At 44.3% G+C, this 18,772-nt stretch overlaps 1 protein-coding gene across 2 annotated transcripts in view; it reads left to right on the forward strand.

Moving 5' to 3' along the window:
* LOC102114742 (ATP-binding cassette sub-family A member 9-like) overlaps nt 1-18,231 on the forward strand; it is a 43,417-nt gene extending 25,186 nt beyond the window's left edge. Inside the window, exons 11-39 of one of the 2 annotated variants that reach the window (XM_088065452.1) lie at nt 278-336; nt 1,291-1,401; nt 1,867-2,042; nt 2,357-2,476; nt 2,824-2,962; nt 3,502-3,592; nt 4,152-4,291; nt 5,196-5,315; nt 6,074-6,233; nt 6,459-6,625; nt 7,048-7,175; nt 7,712-7,849; nt 8,683-8,796; nt 9,883-10,053; nt 10,190-10,303; nt 10,499-10,606; nt 11,160-11,228; nt 11,766-11,857; nt 12,625-12,745; nt 13,064-13,178; nt 13,437-13,528; nt 14,638-14,801; nt 15,293-15,368; nt 15,837-15,931; nt 16,907-17,026; nt 17,275-17,415; nt 17,602-17,681; nt 17,774-17,829; nt 17,955-18,231. In XM_088065452.1, coding sequence (XP_087921578.1) covers nt 278-336; nt 1,291-1,401; nt 1,867-2,042; nt 2,357-2,476; nt 2,824-2,962; nt 3,502-3,592; nt 4,152-4,291; nt 5,196-5,315; nt 6,074-6,233; nt 6,459-6,625; nt 7,048-7,175; nt 7,712-7,849; nt 8,683-8,796; nt 9,883-10,053; nt 10,190-10,303; nt 10,499-10,606; nt 11,160-11,228; nt 11,766-11,857; nt 12,625-12,745; nt 13,064-13,178; nt 13,437-13,528; nt 14,638-14,801; nt 15,293-15,368; nt 15,837-15,931; nt 16,907-17,026; nt 17,275-17,415; nt 17,602-17,681; nt 17,774-17,829; nt 17,955-18,044 — 3,367 coding nt within the window. In that variant the 3' untranslated portion in view covers nt 18,045-18,231. The remainder of the gene's footprint in view (nt 1-277; nt 337-1,290; nt 1,402-1,866; nt 2,043-2,356; nt 2,477-2,823; nt 2,963-3,501; nt 3,593-4,151; nt 4,292-5,195; nt 5,316-6,073; nt 6,234-6,458; nt 6,626-7,047; nt 7,176-7,711; nt 7,850-8,682; nt 8,797-9,882; nt 10,054-10,189; nt 10,304-10,498; nt 10,607-11,159; nt 11,229-11,765; nt 11,858-12,624; nt 12,746-13,063; nt 13,179-13,436; nt 13,529-14,637; nt 14,802-15,292; nt 15,369-15,836; nt 15,932-16,906; nt 17,027-17,274; nt 17,416-17,601; nt 17,682-17,773; nt 17,830-17,954) is intronic. The other variant, XM_088065453.1, reaches the window with a different exon arrangement.
* The last annotated feature ends 541 nt before the right edge of the window (nt 18,232-18,772 follow it).

An 18,772-nucleotide genomic window follows, 5' to 3' on the forward strand; every position in this document is an offset into this window, starting at 1 on the left:
ATATCCATGTGTTATTCCCCAGAGCCTCCTCCTTCACTCTCTAAACATTCCTCAAGTTTATCTTTGAGACCTTTTAAACAGCTTTTAGGAAAGTACAGGACTAATCCTGCTTTAAATCCAGAAATTAATTACATCAAGTGATTCCTTCCCCAGGACCAGTTTGAGGAGGAGGAGGTTGGAAAATACTCCCCCAAAAGTTTTCAAAGGTTAATTTGAGGCAGAGGAAACAGCCCCAAATTGTGATTCAATAAGTAATGGCTTGCTTGCTTTTCTTTAGACTAAACAATATTAAAAAAATATACAAGAAGAACAACAAGAGCACCGAAGCTTTAAAGGGTAAGGAGAGGCTTTGTGATTCTTTTATTCATTTTTCACTAGATAAGAGCCCAAAGTGGTTTGAAATGTACTGGCTGTACCGAATTCTGCCTCTGGGCCTGTTCAATTATATTGTGCAATGGTTATTTCTGCCAGGGTAAATTACTGGCAAATATCTACCAGGTTGTTATCTCCCTCTTCCCTCCAGGAAAATCACTGTTTATTATTTTTTGCAACAGCAGAAGTCTCCTTAAAAGCTGTGTTTTTGCAGTGATGAACCACTCTAGAAATCCCCTCTCAAATCTCCCTTTCAAATGTAAACTATTTTGGGCAAACTTGGGATTTTATGGCCAAATCTGCTGTCCCTGCCTGAGCTGTGCTCTCCAAGCACTTGCCAATGCAAATATTTGGCACATAGTGAAGTCATGGGGTATTAAATGTCTTTGTTTAATAAGGACTCCAAGCAAAAATATCAAAAATGAAAAAAACCCAAAATATTAAAAATATCAATATGGCCTCGAAGGTCTAGATTGAGTGGAAACAAACTAAACAGACACAACTTGAGCAACCCACAGAAAGGCAAAGTATTTTTTAAAAAAAGAAAATGAGGTAGAAAAGTCTGTCTGCTTTGAAATAAGTCTTGAAATTTTCACATGTTGGAAAAACTCTGGGCTCTTCTCTTCCTCAGGACTCTTCTTGAGCCACACTAAAATAAAATGTTACAAACCTCATAGAAAACTGAAGTCAAAATTTTTTAAATATTGAAGATAATACATTTATTCCCTCAATTCAATCAAGACATGGTTCCTTACTAAGCTCAGGCCTAACTCCTGAAGAACCAACCTGTGCTTTTGGATCTGGTTTTGCCTCTCAGCTTCTAAAGAAATGTCACTTCTGGCACCTGTGGCAACAGCTACAGGTCCAAGTCCACTGCTCAGGTGCTTCCATCCCACTGTTGTCCTGTTTTTATTCCAGGTTTGTCCTTAAATATCTATGAAGGCCAGATCACAGCACTGCTGGGTCACAGTGGGGCTGGGAAAACTGCTCTGTTAAACGTGCTCAGTGGATTTTCCAAGCCTTCAGCAGGTGAGATGATGATGATGATGATGATGATGATTGATGATGATGATGATGATGATTGATGATGATGATGATGGGCCTGGATGCTGGCAGCTGTTGGTTTCTTCAAGTGTAAGGGGGAAATGTGGAAAAAAACTCCAAGTTTTCCCTCAGTAATTCCTGCTGGGTTGTTGTCAGTGAAGATTTTTGCTTCAACACGAGCTCCAGGGATGATGGATCCCTCAGGTGTGCACCATGGTCATTTGTCCATCTGGATGACCTGCTGCTTTCCATCAGCTGCAAACCTACAGGAAATCCGTTTTTATTTTTAAGGGAGGGTTTTGGTGCTCTGAAATACTTTTGAAAGGTGTTAAATCTTTGGGCTATAGGGTTATTTTGCTTCTTTGTTTTTTTGAATTTTTAATTTAACACTTGAGAAACATCCATGGTGCTGGAATTAATGTCAAATGTTTCATCCACCCCCCTGTGCAGGCTCTGCCATGATCTACAACTACAGTGCTTCTGAAATGTGGAATATGGAAGGAATGCAGGAAAGGATTGGGATTTGCCCCCAAATTAATTTGCATTTTGAAGCCTTAACAGTGAAGGAAAACCTGAGAATTTTTGCTCACATCAAGGGGATTCAGTGGAAGGGAGTAGATGAAGAGGTTGGTATGTGCTTCTCAGCCACTCTCTTTTATGGCATCTTGGGCACTTTGTGCTTTATTTATAAAAGATGTTCACCTACATCTTATTCTCTGGAAATGAGAACAAACCTAATTTAGTGGCAGATTGGTTTTCCAATTCTTTCTTATCCTCACATGATGAGTTAAAACTCAGATTTGTCTTATTTAGCTCCAAGCAAATCCATTAAGAGTAGGTGAGTTTGAAATCTTGGAAGTTGTGATATTTGTAGCCATTTAGGAACTCAAAGGTGCCCAGTGCTTTGGAAATGTGACTCTTGTCTTGGTGTGCTCCCAAGGTGCAGAAAGTTCTCGTCATGATGGACCTCACCGACGCTCAGAATGTTTGTGCTGATGCCCTGAGTGGGGGACAAAAACGAAAACTGTCCCTTGGAATCGCAATTTTAGGGGATCCCCAGGTAGGGACCGGTCGCGTTTATGCACACACACAACATTTATTGTTTTGGGACATAGCTTTGCATTTTAACTTGCCACAGAGCCTGTTGTGATTTTCCCCTGCCATTCCAAGCTAATTCCCTTATTGGAAGGACTGGGGAATCTGGTTCAATCAGAGCTGTATTTTTAATTAGAGGGGTGGCGATACTGCAGCAGGAGGAAGAGCAATAAAAACGAGCGATACTTGAGGATGCCTTCTCCTCTCCGAGCGAGGCCACCAGCAGCGCGAAACGAAGCGGTGCAAGCGTGGAACTGAGCCACGTGAGCACGGCTGGGGCGAGGGGAGCTCTGATCCCGTTGTCCTCTGCAGGTGCTGCTCCTGGACGAGCCCACGGCAGGGCTGGATCCCTGCTCCAGGCACCACGTCTGGAGCCTGCTGCGGGAGCGCCGCGCCGGGCGCGTGACGCTCGTCACCACCCAGGCCATGGAGGAGGCCGATGCTCAGGCAGGTGAGCCCAGGGGGGCACCTCAGGAGGTGCAAAACGGGGGTTCCCAGGGCACAGCCCAGCTGTGGGTCCCACTGTGGCACAGCTGGTGCTCGCCGCACGCGTTTTGCCTGACAGCGACCACCCAAGCAGCCCTGACACCAGGCTGATGTGTCCCTCCAAGGCTTTGCTCCTGCTCCTCTGCAGGATAATTCGGTCTTCTCCAGGATAAAGCACTTCCACGTTATCTGGATTTGTCTCTGTGTCAGTAAAACGTGGTTTATTTTCCTGGATTTCACTTGCTGCTACTCCCATTTCCGTATTATTCCTGTGCCGCGTGGGAAATTCTCCACGAGCCCACAAGAATGCAGAACTAAAATAATTAACCATGATGTTGAGGAGGAAGGCATTGGCTTACAAATAACAAAAAAAAAATGATCTTCAGTTCTGGCCTGGTTTTACTCCTCTCAATTTATTATGAAAATGTCTGCTGGGTTCAGAAGGAGCAGAGTGAGGTCAGTCTTGTAAATCCCCCTAAATCCTTTGTATTCCCTCCTCCTTAGATCGGAAAGCTTTCCTCTCCTGTGGGAGATTACAGAGCGTTGGCTCATCTCTCTACTTGAAGAGAAAGTGGGGAATTGGCTATCACTTAAGGTAAAACCTTTGCTTTTGGTCATTGTTCCTTTTGTGAAAAGCTTCTCATTTTCGTGAGTATTTTCTTGTAGAATCTGTGGTTTTGGTTGAGTTTATATAGACAGTAATAGAAATCCTGACAATTCATTTTAGAAGAACTTAAAGGCTGCCAAAATTTCCCTGCTTTGGACAACAAGCTGCCTTTCCTTGGAACCCGACCCGGAAAGCTCTGAGCACGCAGCTGAGGTGACTTTGCACCTCCTGTGCAGCTGAAAGGGGACAGGGTGAGCTGATCTCTGCCTGACAGGAGATGGCTTTGATGCAAAAGGAGCTTGATTCCCAAATTTCCAAGATTCCAGGATTCCAGGATCATAATTCTTCACCTCAACCATTTTGTGCATGCGTAGCAAAAGCAAGGGCACTGCAGATGGCTGTAAACATTCCACTGAAGTTCTGCCCAGTTTCGTGAGGTTTCCCTAAGGAAGAATCTGCCTCTGGACTCCAACCAGATGATGCACCTTTTTTTTTTTCCTTATTTAACATTATAACAACTTAACATTTCTATTTTTTTTTGTAACAGGATGCAGATAAATGACCTGTGTGACCCAGAGCTTGTGTCGTCCGTGGTCAGACAGTACATCCCTGATGCTGTGCTCCAGGGACAGAGGAGGGATGAGCTGTGTTTCAGGCTGCCTCTGGAAAACACCGACAGCTTCCCAGGTAAGAAACCCATGCCTGTGCCAGGGTTTTAAAGGGAAATCCACTGGTGGGAAAAGCAGAAATCAAAGTTACAGTGAAGGGAATAATTATATTCTTTGGTCCATAATGTGTGATGTTAGGAAGCTGCATAAATATCAGCTTCACAGAAAGCACGTGCTAATATTAATAATGAAGATTAAAAAAAAGAAAATCCACTAACTAATCTACAAACTAAATTCCACTGACTCTCTTCTGTTTTCAATATGCTTAAACTCAAATTTGACCAAACTAAAACTCAAAAACCCAAAAACCCAAAAACCCAAAAACCCAAAAAACCCAAAAAACCCAAAAACCCAAAACCCAAAAAACCCAAAAAAACCCAAAAAACCCAAAAAACCACAAAAACCACAAAACCCCAAAAACCCAAAAAACCCAAAAAAAAACCCAAAAACCCAAAAACACAAAAACCCAAAACCCCAAAAACCCAAAAAACCCAAAAAAACCCAAAAACCCAAAAACCCAAAAACACAAAAACACAAAAACCCAAAAACCCAAAAAACCCAAAACCCCAAAACCCCAAAAACCCCAAAAACCCAAAAAAACCCAAAAACCCAAAAACCCAAAAACACAAAAACACAAAAACCCAAAAACCCAAAAACCCAAAAACCCAAAAACACAAAAACCCAAAACCACAAAAACTCAAAACATTGAGATTTTTTTGACGAATCTAAAGCACTACATCCATGAAAACCAAAACCACTGAATTTTCCAGCTGTAAAAAACACGATAAATTTGTGATGAATTTGAGATGACAGGAATTGATGGCCAGGTTATGGGGATCAGTGGTGACTGCTGGAACACACGGTGTGAGCTGGCTGAGCTCGTGCTCAGCCCCAGCCCCGGCTGACTCTGGTTGTTTCTCCAGGTCTGTTCAGCCACCTCGAGAGCAGCCTCTTGCAGGGGGTTGTTCACTACGAGGTGACCAGGACAACCCTGGAAGATGTTTTCCTGAGGCTGCAGGGTGAGGAAGCCATCGATCCAGAAGGTAAAGCGTTGACTCCGTTTTTCAAGCGTGCTGTCCCTAAAGTTCCATCTAAACGTGTTTTAATTGAATTTCTAATGAATTTCTGCTAAATGTGAATATTGATAGGCTCAGAGTGGCAGTTGTATCCCATTTGCCTTCAGTGAGGAATAACATCTTGGAGAAGCCCAAATAAATCCAGCTTGGCTTCCTAAAGGCTTTTAAGCTCAAGAATTAATTCTCATGTTAATATTTACCTTTGGAGGGTTGTACAGCCCAGACCAGCAGGTGGGAAGGGATAAAGTTTGCAGAAGGCATTTCCCAAAGGCAGTGAATATCTTGGATGTGTTGCCACACCAGACAGTCTGAATTCACCTATATGAATTCTATTCTGAATAAATTATGGCCCCTTTTCTCTGCTCTTCTTACTTTTCGCTCTAAAAAATAAAATAAAGTAAAAAAAAATAAACTAAAGTAAAATAAAATAAAATAAAGTAAAATACAATAAAATAAAAATTCTCTTCTGGATGAATTGTGGCCCTTTTTCTATGTCCTTCTGACTTCTCTCTCTGAAAAATAAAATAAAATAAAATAAAATAAAATAAAATAAAATAAAATAAAATAAAATAAAATAAAATAAAATAAAATAAAATAAAATAAAATAAAATAAAATAAAATCATCCCTGTGTTCAGAGCAGAAGATCCTGGATGACTGTTTGGGATTAAAAGGTGTCCTGTGAAGGCTCTTTGTGGTAATGGCATTTCTCTTGGTGAACACACAGGAGATGGAGACCTCGAGGAGAGGGACCAGAACCTCCCGGGGTTCTCCAAGCAGGGGATGCTGGCCATGAGTGGGATGATGCTCTGGAGGCAGCAAGTGTGTGCTGTGCTGAGAATCCGCCTGCTAAGACTGAGGCACGACACAAAATTCCTCAGGAGCGTGTAAGTACAGGGGCTCCCACCTACCCTGGAGCAGCTGAAATACTGCTGGGGATGTTTGGAAACCGAGAATTAGGTGGGAAATGTTTCAAAGCTGCAAAAATAGGGGCAGCCTGGACTTAGTGGGAGAACTCTGGCTTGCTTAAGTTTTAAATTTCCCCATAAATCACACAATTACTTATTGGTGGATTTCCCCTGGCCTCGCTTATGGTCTGTTTTGCCATCTAGATTGCTGTTATTTGGAACATTTATCCTTCCACCACTGATGGTTTTAATCCTGTTTCATCTGTGGCACAACTCCAGCAGCTGGGAAATCACCTCTAGCCCGTATTTTCTTCCCACAAAAGAGAAAATTCAAAATAGGTCTACAAACCTCCTCATCTTCAATGACACAGGTGAGGAACAACATGTGAATGTGACTTTCTGCACCAAAATCTGTGAATTTTATTATAATTGACAGAGCAACCTTGCAAATGGCACAAATATATAAAGGAATGTGCAGTGAGAGGTGTTTTCTTTTGAGCACAAGCAAATGCAGTTCTAGTGATGATATAGATAAGTAAAAGAGTAATGAACCAGGCAAGTTAAAAAAAATAAAAAGCAATAAATAAATTAAGTTTGAAACATATATTTTGTTTAACCAGTTTAAATGAATAGAAAATATATAGGAAATATGTATTGGCTTAGAATCTCAGTATTTGGGGGCTTAAACATACCTCTGTTTTGCAAGTAGGAACTTGTTTATATGAAACTGTTTCTGTTTAAAGAAAAAAAAACCCTCTGATGACTCTAATTTCTGTCCTTGACTTGATTTCAGGATCAGAAATCGAGGATTTCATTGCTGCTTTGAAGACTCAAAACATAACCCCAGAAATAACCCAGGAGAAAAACATCACAAGCCTTCCAGATTATAATGGAGCAATAAAAATATCCCTGGAAGGCAAGGTGAGGGATATTCTTTCCTTCTTTCATCCTGTACATCAACAGGATTTTCTGAGAAGTATTTAAAGGAGAGAAATAAACACACCAGAAAAGGGAGAATTTGATTTTTTGGGGCATAATAAATCGTTTTGGTAGTGCTGTGTTGCTAGAGGACACAAAGTATAGAGCAAAGGTTCTGAGAATCACAGCAGCTGGAGGTTTTTGCATGAGGCAGAAAAGCCTTTATTTTGGGTTTTTCTCAACCCTTTTATAAGGTGCTCCGATCCAGGTCACCCTAATTGGTAGAAGGAACAACACTTCCTTCATCCCATTGGTGGGACAAGAGAGAAAACACTCTCAGAACATCTGTGTCTTGTTTTGGGAAAGTAAAACCTTATTTACACAACAATCCTAGAGAGAAGAAAAAGTTCCCCAAAGACTTTCCCGTGGGAACAATCCATTCCTGAGAGCTTGAAATTCTCCCAGGTTCAGAATACCATGTCCAGGGTGCTGCTCACACCTCCCAGGGACATGAAGGCCTTTTGTTCTGCCGTCCTCAGAGCCACCAGTTCACGGTCATGTGCAGCCCAGAGCCCATCAACTGCTTCCCAATGCTGATGAACATCCTCAGCAACACCTTCCTCAGGCTCTTCCATTCCACCGCGCGCTTCCGCGTCTGGAGCCAGCTCTTCTACACGGTGAGGGCCAAAACCAGCTGGGATAGCTGGGGTGAGGACTGCACAGCTTGGAAACCTGCCTGGGGGAGCACGATCCCAGGGCTGAGGGCGGTGGTCCCGCTGCTGGTGGTTCCTGGGGGTGTTTGGAGATGATTTTTCCTGCAGGGTTCTGCGGGGTTTTGGTACCGTGAGATATTTACGTTTGTGCTGTTTGGAGGGAGTTGGGATTGTTCTCGGGAAAGAGAAGTTTCAGGGGGACCTAATTGTGGCCTTCCAGTCTCTGATGGAAAGGTGGGGAGAGACAAGGGCCTGGAGTGACAGGACAAAGGGGAAAAAGTGGCTTCCCACTGAGCCAGATGGGTTTAGATGGGATTTTGGGGAGGAATTGTTCCCTGTGACGGTGAGCAGGGTGGCACAGGGTGCCCAGAGCAATTGTGGCTGCCCCTGGATCCCTGGCAGTGCCCAAGGCCAGGCTGGACAGGGCTTGGAGCAGCCTGGGACAGGGGAAGGTGTCCCTGGCATGGCAGGGTGGAATGGGATGATCTTTAAGGTTTTTTCCAACCAGGCCATGCTGATCAATATGGTGGGAACACAACAGTGATCTTTGCAAACCCCACCTCTCCTCAGCAACAAAAAGTTGTCCTCCATCCTCAAAAATTTGCAGTATTCCAAATTCTTTCTACAAATTCTAGGATGCTAAACATCATTATTTTGTTCTTTTTGCCTTGTTTTCTGTTGTTAAACACAACTGACTTACCATTAGTGCTCTTGCTCACTTGTTCAACCACCTCATGAGCCTGCCCAGACTTTCCCTGGGCAGCATCAATTACGGAGGGCTGAATTTCTCCCCACAGGGAGAAAACACAGAGCTGAAGAATTACATTTTTTTCGGCTTATTCACCTACCTGCTGGTTCTGGCTGCTGGTTTGCCTCCTCTCTTTGCCATGGGCACCGTGGAGGATTACAAGGTAAAGAGCAGGAGCTGCAGGTGGTTCACCAGGAGTGAATGTGATGCAAAATATCTGCAGAGCACCAGTGGGGAGGTACAGGGTGCCCAGAGCAGCTGGGGCTGCCCCTGCATCCCTGGAAGTGCCCAAAACCAGGCTGGATGGGGCTTGGAGCACCCTGGGATAGTGGAGGTTGATCATTAAGGTCCCTTCCAACCCAAATAATTTTGTGATTCTGTGATTTCTCGGTAGGATGATAGAAGAAAATCAGTCAGATGAGTACCAGAGTGCACTTCTCAGTCACACTGGTGGTTGGGTTCTTTTCCCCAGGACCGAGATTGATGAGGGAGAGGCTGTCTCCTCATGTTCAGACTTGGTTGTTTATTCTTTCCTTATCAATATTACATATGCACAGAGTACAAGGAGCTACACTAAGGTAGAGAGGTGCAAAATGGCTGAGGAAGAACCTCTTCAAGGTCCTTTCTATGTCTATTTGTCCAATTAACAAACGCCAAGTGAGCTATTTTTCTTAGTGACCCAATGACCTGTGTGCTGCACTGCAGCATTCTCTATCCAATCACTCATAATTACCCCAAAACCCTTGGAAGAAGAAGATGAAGAAGGAAGAAGGAGAAAGGAACAACACCCTAAATCTTCCATGTTGCCTCTTTATTCTCTAATATACCTTAAACCTTAAACTCTAAATTTCTCACCCAGTGACTTAAGAAAATTCTATCTACTTACACACTCAAATTCCCAGTTTTTCTGCTTAAGTTTAAAGCTGTCTCCATGGTGTTGTGCTAAACCCAGTGCTCTCCTGGGTATCAGAGCCAGGCCCCACAGATAAGGGGTTATTTTCTGTGCCCCTGACCCCAACATTTCTCTGCATCCCAGGGAAACAGCTGGGGCTGACAATAATTCACATGTTAATAAAGCTTTTGAGATTGGAATGATTTCATTTTTTTCCTTTTAGGAATGACGTGGTTTCAAAGAGTGGTTGTGCTAGGAAGTGCTCAGGAAGGAGAGGAAGGGAGGAGCACAGGAATGGAGGAGGAGCAGGAATGATGTTTTAGACTTTCCCTTTTGGCGTTTTTGTCGCTTTTGCAGCTCCAGGCTCGCTCTCAGCTGCGGCTCGCGGGGCTCTTCCCCTCGGCCTACTGGTGTGGGCAGGCCCTGGTGGACATCCCGTTCTTCTGGAGCCTGATGTGCCTCATGTTTGGGCTCCTGGTGCTCTTCACCCGCATCTGCCCCTTGGAGGCCAAAGCCGTGCTGACCCTGGTGAGCTCTGCGTCATTTCACCCCAGGGTTTGGCTTTAGAGGGTTTATTTGCAGTGGGTTTCTCTGGGCAGGTTTTCATGTATCCACAGGCACCTCCTTGTCACTGATGTTTCTCTCTCTCTCTCTCTCTCCCCAGCTCATTTGCCTCTTTGGTTATGGAATATCTCTCGTCCTCTTGGTTTATTTAATGGCCTTCAAATTCCGCATGGGACGGAGCAATCGCTTCGTTTGGTCCTTAACCTTCATTTTGGTAAGTGAGGAGCATCTTCACTCTGAAATGTTTGATTTACACACCTTGCCACTTGGGGTTTCATTTCAAATTTACATCAATAAATTTCAATTTATATCAATATTCAGCAGAATAACCTGGATCACTGACAAATAACCCGTTTTTTTTTAGCAACAATACATTAATACTGGAAATAGCTTTTTTGCTTTATTCCAGGTGAATTATGCTGCTTTTATGAACAGTGACCATAATGAAGCACTTTACTACATCTGTATGCTGATTCCTGTGTTTCCACCTGTGGGCTGGATCATGTTCTCTGGACTAGTAAGCAAAACACTTCCTGCTAAATTCAATAATTATCCTAATGCTGCAAAATGGCAAAGCAAGAGGCACTTCTCAAATTCCCAAAGAGAGATAGTGGGAAAAGAAAACAGGAAAAGAGAAGTTCCAGGGTCTTGGGTGAGAGAAGAAGCCAAGGTCTGACCTGTGAATCCTTTGTTTGATTTGGGTATTTTTGGTTTGTTTGGTCACTAAGAGCTGTTGCAGTGACTGTTTTATGGCAGCAAGGGTGGCACGGGAGGGGAAGGTGGTGGAGTGGGAAATCCAGGAAGGAGGAAGTGAGCTGGGAGAAAGCCAAAGAACTGGGAAGAGAGAAGCAATGATAGAAAAGGTTGACTTAACCTGGCTGATTTGAGGCCTCTAAATTACTGTATCCAAGGAAGCCACAACCCCTTGAGGCAGTAAGGACCAAAGAAAGGCAGATGAAAGCTCCTTTATCCCATCCTGAAGAAAAGCTAAACATCCCTACCTTCCACAGTTGTTCTGACACTGCCCTGATTGATCAAATTTCTAATTGACTGGTCTCCTTTTCTTCCAGAATTTCCTCATATATAATGATTACACAATTTTTGAGACATGGAATTACATCTACATGCCTGTCTTTGCGGTAAGGAGGGACTAGGAGGTGGTTGCTTGGGCAGAGATGCCTGTCACTGATGCACTGGGCTTGTAAACTCTCCCCATAGAGAAAGGATGGGGTTTGTAGTCAAAATCTCCCATTAAGTGTTGGCAGGGGAGGCAAATTCCAAGCAATCCTGGGCTTGTGCCTCACGTGGATTTTGGATACGAGGCAGGGGGTTGAGTGGAGCTCATGTAGAAGGCAGAGATATTATTAATAAACTGATCATCCCAATGCTGCTTCTGCAGAAGAACGAGATGAGGATGAGAAACATCCCATAGGATGTTTCTTGGGGTGCAGGTGGGTTATCTGGGCTGGGGCTGCTGTAAGAAATCCAGGCTTTAGCAAATAATCTGCATATCAGACAGGAATATCTGCAAAGCATCCATTCAGCTCCTTCCCCTTGCAGACCTTTTCAACAGCTGAAATTAATGAGACAGGTTACTGCACCCCTTTATAATTATAATTAATGGAGTGTGTTGCTACCTTGTCTCCATACAAACCCAAGTAACGTCTGTGTTTCAGCCGTACATCCACTGTGTGATTTTCGCCTTCCTCCTGCGCTGTTTGGAGATGAGATATGGAGAAGCAGTCCCAGGATTTGATCCCGTCTTCAGGTGTGTCCCAGGGATTCCTCGTGAGCCACAGTCATCCCAGGGTGGGCTTGGAGCTGCACAGCCAGGCAGGACCCCGACAGCAGGAGGGAAAAACACCATATGTGAAAAATGTTTTCCAACATTTGGATAAAGCTTGTAGTTTTAATTTTTTTTAGTGTCCTTGGGAGGATAAAAGATTGTGATTTCAGCTTTTTTTTTTTAAGGTTCATAGCTGAGATTTCAGGACATTTCCCTACAGGGGGCTAAATTATAGTTCCAAATTTAAACAGAAAAAAATTTAACTCCTTTTCAAATGTATCAGTATTGCTCCAAACAGGATGGAGACTTTCCCTAAATCTTCATCAGGTTGGGGTTTTCTAATTGCTCTCTACTTATCTGTCACCAACCACCTAAGTCAGGTGGGAGAAGACTTACAAGAAGTATTTAATTATCAAACACTACCAAGTGTGGGAGTTAAATGCCCAAACTGCAAACCTGCCCCTTGTATTTTAATTCTCCTCGAACAGATGATTGGCATGTGTGGAGCAGGGAACCAGCCAATAATTAAAGATGAAGGAAAAGCTAAAACTGGCCTTTGTTTTCTCAGCCATGCCACTGTGGAACAGCTCAGTGATCCTCATGTGTCCCTTCCAGCTGAGTCTCTGAGCTCCCCGAGGACAGATAAATTTTGGGTTTTGTTGGCACTGCCCTGGGGAAAAAAAAACTTTTAAACACAAACCTTTATGGAAGTGATTCCCAGTGAAAGCATCTCCCCTCTCCACTGGTAGGATCCAGCAGAGAAGAGCGGCCACCCAGCAGAACAAGGAGCTCCCTGCAGAGGAACCCCCCGAAGTGCAGGCGGAGAGGGACAGGGTGCGGAGCGCGATGGCCTCGCTGCAGCAGGAGGAGGTGAACACAAACCCAGCCCTCTGCATTGTTTTGCTTTCCATTCTCCGTCATTTTCGTTCTCTCAGCTGCCTCTGCTTCCTCAGCTCATGCACTCAGATCTGATGTGATCTCACCCTGGCACCACAAGGACTTCAGCTGGCACCGTTATTTTTATTCCCATTCTGCATATTTTCCTTTTTTTTTTTTTTTTATCCTCTGTTTCATGGCTTTTAAATTTAGAAATTTTATTTTTTTCAAAGCCCTGCCTAATAGCAAGAACAGATCATCTCTCTCATGGGGTAGAAGGAGAATTTCTTTTCCCTCTCTGTCTCTTCACAGAACTTGGTTGTTGTCAGCAGTTTGCGCAAGGAATTCGAAGCCAGGACAGCCACTTCCATCTTTAAGAAAAAGAAGAAACTTGCTGTCAAAAACCTCTCTTTTGGTGTTAAAAAAGGTTCAAGTACTTTGCTGCACTCCCTATAATACAAATGACTAAAATATATAAGGAAGGTCTCATTTGGAGGTAATATTTCTGTTAGAATTTTCCTGTAGGCATTCAGACCTGACGCTCTGGGCTCCTGCATTCAAAGTTTTAATTTATGGGGATGAAACAACCCTTTCTCCTCCTGTACTTTTAAATTTTACATAGAACACAGGGGAGAAGTCATATTACCAGTAAATATTATTAACAGTTGTTGCATATTTGTTCCAGGAGAAGTGTTAGGTCTGTTAGGACCCAACGGAGCTGGGAAAAGCACAACTCTAAACATGATTTCTGGAGGTGTAGCAGTGACTGCTGGGGAGGTAGGTGGCTCCTTGGAGCAGCTGCAGAGATGACCTTGATGTCTTTAAAAACTAAGGATGTGATAAGGCAATCCAGCAACATCTCCCTACAATCAGGGGATTTATGGATGTTTATGTACAATTTGTGTGTCCTGGGTATTTACAGAGCTGAGAAAAAGCGTTGATTTATGCCAAGCATAAATTCTAGTGTTCATCAAAGTCAGTGTTACAGATTTAAGAGTTTGAGCAACAGGAAATCTTCAGCTGGCATTGGAAACCCATTGTGAAATGTCACAAACCCTGTAAGAATTGTTGACATCTGAAAAAACCCCAAAAATAACACTCTCCACAAACAGCCTTGCAAAACCAGGAAATTGAAAACGAATGTGAGCAGTGTTGGGCCAGTAACAATCCATCACTTAATTACGTGCAGAATGATTAATGACATGTGCTGGGGGAGGAGAAATGCCATTGCTCTTACAGATTTGGGACTGAAGGCTGGAAATAGAAAAGTATTGCTAGGAAAAGACAGGCTGATGTTGGTAATACTATCCAGAGTGAAAAGGCAGATGGAGCAGGATCACCCTGCTCATGGTGAGCACTCCCAAGTGGCTACTGACCACACAACTGCTTGGCCACTTGGATGGGGCTTGGGGCAACCTGGGCTGGTGGAAGACGTCCCTGCCTGTCACACTGTGTTAGGAACAGCAAAGAGACAACACAGACTCTCTGGCTTTGTTTGCACAAGAGAGCGAGTTTTATTCTTCCAGATCTTCTTTTATAGACAGTTCTGAGCAGGTCTGAAAGGTAAAACCTCTCATTGGTCTTGAAACCAACACATCACCAACCCTGGGCAGTCAGGAACAACATCCCTTGACTGTTCCTTGCAGGAAAACAAGGAACAAACAACATCTGCAGAGGTTGTTTTCCTTCTCTCAGCACTGTTTGGATTCCTCCTTATGATTTCTCAGGCCAGTGTGGGCAAGTCCTGTGCCTTATTTTCACACAGACACTGCTCCCTGCCTGATCCCTCTCATCCAGCATCCCTGCCTGCCCATGGCAGTGGGATGGGATGAGCCCTAAGGCACCTCCAACCCAAACCACCAGTCCAGAGCTGTGTGTCTGTGCAGGTGCTGCTCAGGGGCCAGGATGGAGCCCCCCTGTGCCCGGGGGCCCTGGGCTGGTGCCCACAGCAGGACCCGCTCTGGCCACACCTGACGGTGCTGCAGCACCTGGAGGCCTTCGCTGCCGTCAGAGGGATGAGGGACGAAGATGCTGCTCTTGCCATCAGCTGGTAGGAATCCAAGTGATCTCATCTGTTGGTTCTCCCTCCCTCCAGAGCCTTCCAGCCCAATCCATCTGTGATTTCAAAGGGAAGGGTTTCTCTGTTAACAAAACTGGCTTGTGGGTTAAGAGATCCCCAGTGCCTCTCACCTTAGAGAGGTGGCTTCTCCTGATGAGGTCTGCTGTTTTTTACTGTTCTCAGTCCCTTGCCAATGAAGGTTGCAGCCCAAGTTTATCTGGGAAAATTCAGAAAAACAAAATCAAACTTGTCCCAGCTCATGGCCAGTTGCATGGGTAACTCACTTCTCTCATTAGCTGCACTTCCTGCCTTGAATTTCTACAAAAATTCCTCAATTTACCATCCAAGTTAGGAGCAGAATCACCAGGTAGCCCAAGGGGATGGATATCAGCCAAAGCATGCCAGTGTCTGGTTCCTCAGCACCCCCTGACCATGCACACCAAGATGGTCACTTGGGGCTTTTCCCTTTCCATTCCCCACAGCTTAGGAAGGGCTTTGGATCTCCTGAAGCATTTCAAGACCCCAGCAAGGAGTTTATCTGCTGGAGAAGCCAGAAAGGTATGTGTTGGATTTGTCTTGATATGTAACCAAACCCTTGGATGTGGTGCAGAGGAAACCTTTGGCTGAGTGGGTGCCAGGCATCATTCATTTCCATCAATACCTTTTGAATCCAGCCTGGCAGGGTTCCCCCCCTCCTCCTCACCCTCTTTTCCCCCTCTCCTGCACCTGTGTTTAATAAGTGCTAACCACAAATTGGATTTACAGTCACCTCTTCACGCCCCACCACCTACATCTGCCAGCAAATGGGATGGAAAACCACTTTCACATCTTTGGCAGGCTCAGGAGTTCTGGGAAAATCTGATTTTGAGAGATCAAAACATTAACTGAGAACACCTGAAGTGGGATTTTTTAAATCCCTGTCCCTCTTCTACTTTGGAATCCAGAGCTTTGAAAACCTCACGGGGATTAAGGTGCACCAGGTTTAAAGGATAAAGGAGCCCTGACCTCTTGTTGTTCCCATTCCAGCTGTCATTTGCTCTGAGCATCCTGGGAGAGCCGACAGTGATGCTTTGGGATGAGCCCTCGGTGAGCGTGGACCCCAAAGGGCAGCGCCGCGTGCGGTGAGCAGCCCTGGCCTGCAGGAACGGGAACCTGGGACAGCTTTAGCGGGATGGGCCTCGCCCTCCCCATCGCAGGAACTCCTGGGCAGGCAGAGGCTCTGCCCTGGTGGCAGAGTAGATCTGTCTGTTCCCTTTTTCCTGATGCCCAGGGGATGGGGAGAACTTGCTGAGCTCCTCACTCAGCTGGCAGCTGCAATATATTATATTATATTATATTATATTATATTATATTATATTATATTATATTATATTATATTATATTATATTATATTATATTATATTATATTATTATATTATATTATATTATATTATATTATATTATATTATATTATATTATACTATACTTATTATACTTATACTATACTATATTATACTATACTTCTTATACTATACTATATTATACTATACTTATTATACTTATTATACTATACTATATTATACTATACTATATTATATTATATTTATGATATTCTATTCTATTTATGATATTCTATTTGTGATATTCTATTCTATTTATGATATTCTATTTGTGATATTCTATTTGTGATATTCTATTATAATTATGATATAATATTACATTATAATATAATGTAATAAATGTAATATAATGGTCATTAATACACCCCAAAAAATCTCCCTAGACACCAGCTGAACCCCTGCTTTCGGTACAAAAGACACAAATCTCTGTTTTCTTCAGTGCGAGAGAAAAAGCTTGTAGGAAGTCTTCCCTTCAGTGCTGTGTTTGCTTTAGCTTTTCATCACCAGTTTACACCATCAGAGCAAAATTTGGAGGGATGCTGGTGTGACAAATTGTAACGTAGCAGTGGCATCCGGGTCAGCCTTAAAGGAGAAAACTGAAGTCTTTGAGTTGTCCGCTTTTTAATTCTTTAAAAAGTTGTTTCTAGGGAGGGAGACACAGACCAGGAGATCTTCCGTGGCTGTTCCCAGGGATGACTGTGGTCCCTGTGTTCCCAGGAGGATGATCCAGGACTCCATGAGGAGCAAGGAGAGGGCAGCCATCCTGTGCACGCAGTCCCTGGAGGAGGCGGCGGCGATGTGTGACCGCGTGGCCATCCTGCTGGCCGGCCGGCTCCGGTGGGCACCGCGGGCAGGGGGCTTAGTCTGGAGGGGTTGTTGGGGTTAGTTGGGTTTTTTTCATTCTTAATCTAATGGAAAATACTGGTTTGGATGCTCCCACGTGTGTGACAATCAGTTTTGTGAGGAGATAGCGTGGTATAAAGAGCTGATGAAGAGGAGGATGTACAGCTACTCCTCAGCCCTCTCGAGCCGTTGATTTATTTGCTGTTTATGGTGGTCTGAGCAATGTTTTCCCCCCTCTGCAGGTACATCGGTTCCCCTGAGGATCTCAAAAGTAAGTTTGGCACAAGTTACCACCTAGAACTCAAAATGACAGATGTGGGGCAAAGCGAAGCTCTCCACTCCGAAATCCTGAACCTCTTCCCTCGCGCAGCTCGGCAGGAAAGGTCAGTGTCCATGGGCTGCCCACAGCCTGGATTTGGGCTGGGATGCTCTTTTCCTCCTACTGACCTTGCTCAGTGATTTACCTGGAGCACAGTTATCCTACAAACCCCCCCAAACTGCAATGCTGAGTCACAAGATAATAATAATAATAATAATAATAATAATTCTTTTTTTTATTACTTTTTCAGGACTTCTTCCTTGCTCACCTACAGGATTCCAGTGGCAGATGCACTACCTCTGTCCAGGTCTTTCTCCAGGCTAGAAGCAGGTAAAAAGAAACCATCAGTTTAATAAGGAAATCACTTTCAAACTGTTTATGTGGATTTGGTTTTTAATGATCCTTTCTCCATCCCTCCGCAGCTAAACGGAATTTCAAGCTTGAGGAGTACAGCTTGTCACTGAACACTTTGCACCAGGTAGGCTGATGCAGGAGCTCCAGGTTGGGAACTGCCTGTGGGAAAGGAAGAAATAACCTGTGACCAGCACAAATCCAGCCAGTCCATGGCAGTGATGGGCTGGGTCCCTCTGCGTCCCGCTGCAGGTGTTTGTAGACCTCACCAGGGATGCAGAAGAGCACGACCTGGAGGTGGCATCCAACGGGGCTGTGGAGCAGAGACCCCTTCACCCCTGAGTCTTGGAGCCACGGTGGGAAATATCCCATGGATTTCATCAGTGTTTCTGGATTTCATCAGTGGCACTGAGAGCTGTGACCAGCTGCAGCCCCAGCGCTCCGCTAGCCACGAGCAGCCCCGCAGGCACTGCGCCTCACAGAGAAATAAAGAGTTGTTATTTTAATAAATAAAGCCTTTATCCTTTGACAGATTGATGCCTGACACTCATCCCCCCTCTGGCTGGTGCTGATTCCTGGGAGAGAGGGGTACAGGGTTGTATTTTGACCCAAAAAGCTGCTCCTGCTGTGAGTTCCAGCTCAGGCCAACTTGGCTCATCTGATCCCCACCACTGGGGCCAGGGACAGAGGAAAGGACTCGGCAGTGGCTGGAAAAATATAAATAAAACTGGCAGCTCTTATATCATCATCTGTAAAACCCAGTTGTTATTTAGAGTCCAAATAAGGTGTGCTTTGGCCCAAAATAGTGCTGAGGAAGGAAGCAGGCTGAGCCTTGCTTTGGTCACTGGGAAGAGAGGGGGGAATCCTCACCAGCACCCACCCCTGTGGGGACAACTGGGATGGGACAACTGATGGGGGCAAGCACAGCACCCTGACCCTGGCTGAGCAGATCAGCATCTCCTCTTGGATATCTGCCTGCCATGGAGAGAGTTAAAAAACAAATTAAAAAAATACATTTATATATATATAAAAATAAAAGAATCAGTTAAAAAAAACAGGAACTCCCTGCA

Source organism: Pseudopodoces humilis, chromosome 21, assembly GCF_049639895.1.
Source record: "Pseudopodoces humilis isolate 2021_Gansu_Grassland_sample_001 chromosome 21, ASM4963989v1, whole genome shotgun sequence".
In the NCBI taxonomy this organism is placed as follows: Eukaryota; Metazoa; Chordata; class Aves; order Passeriformes; family Paridae; genus Pseudopodoces; species Pseudopodoces humilis.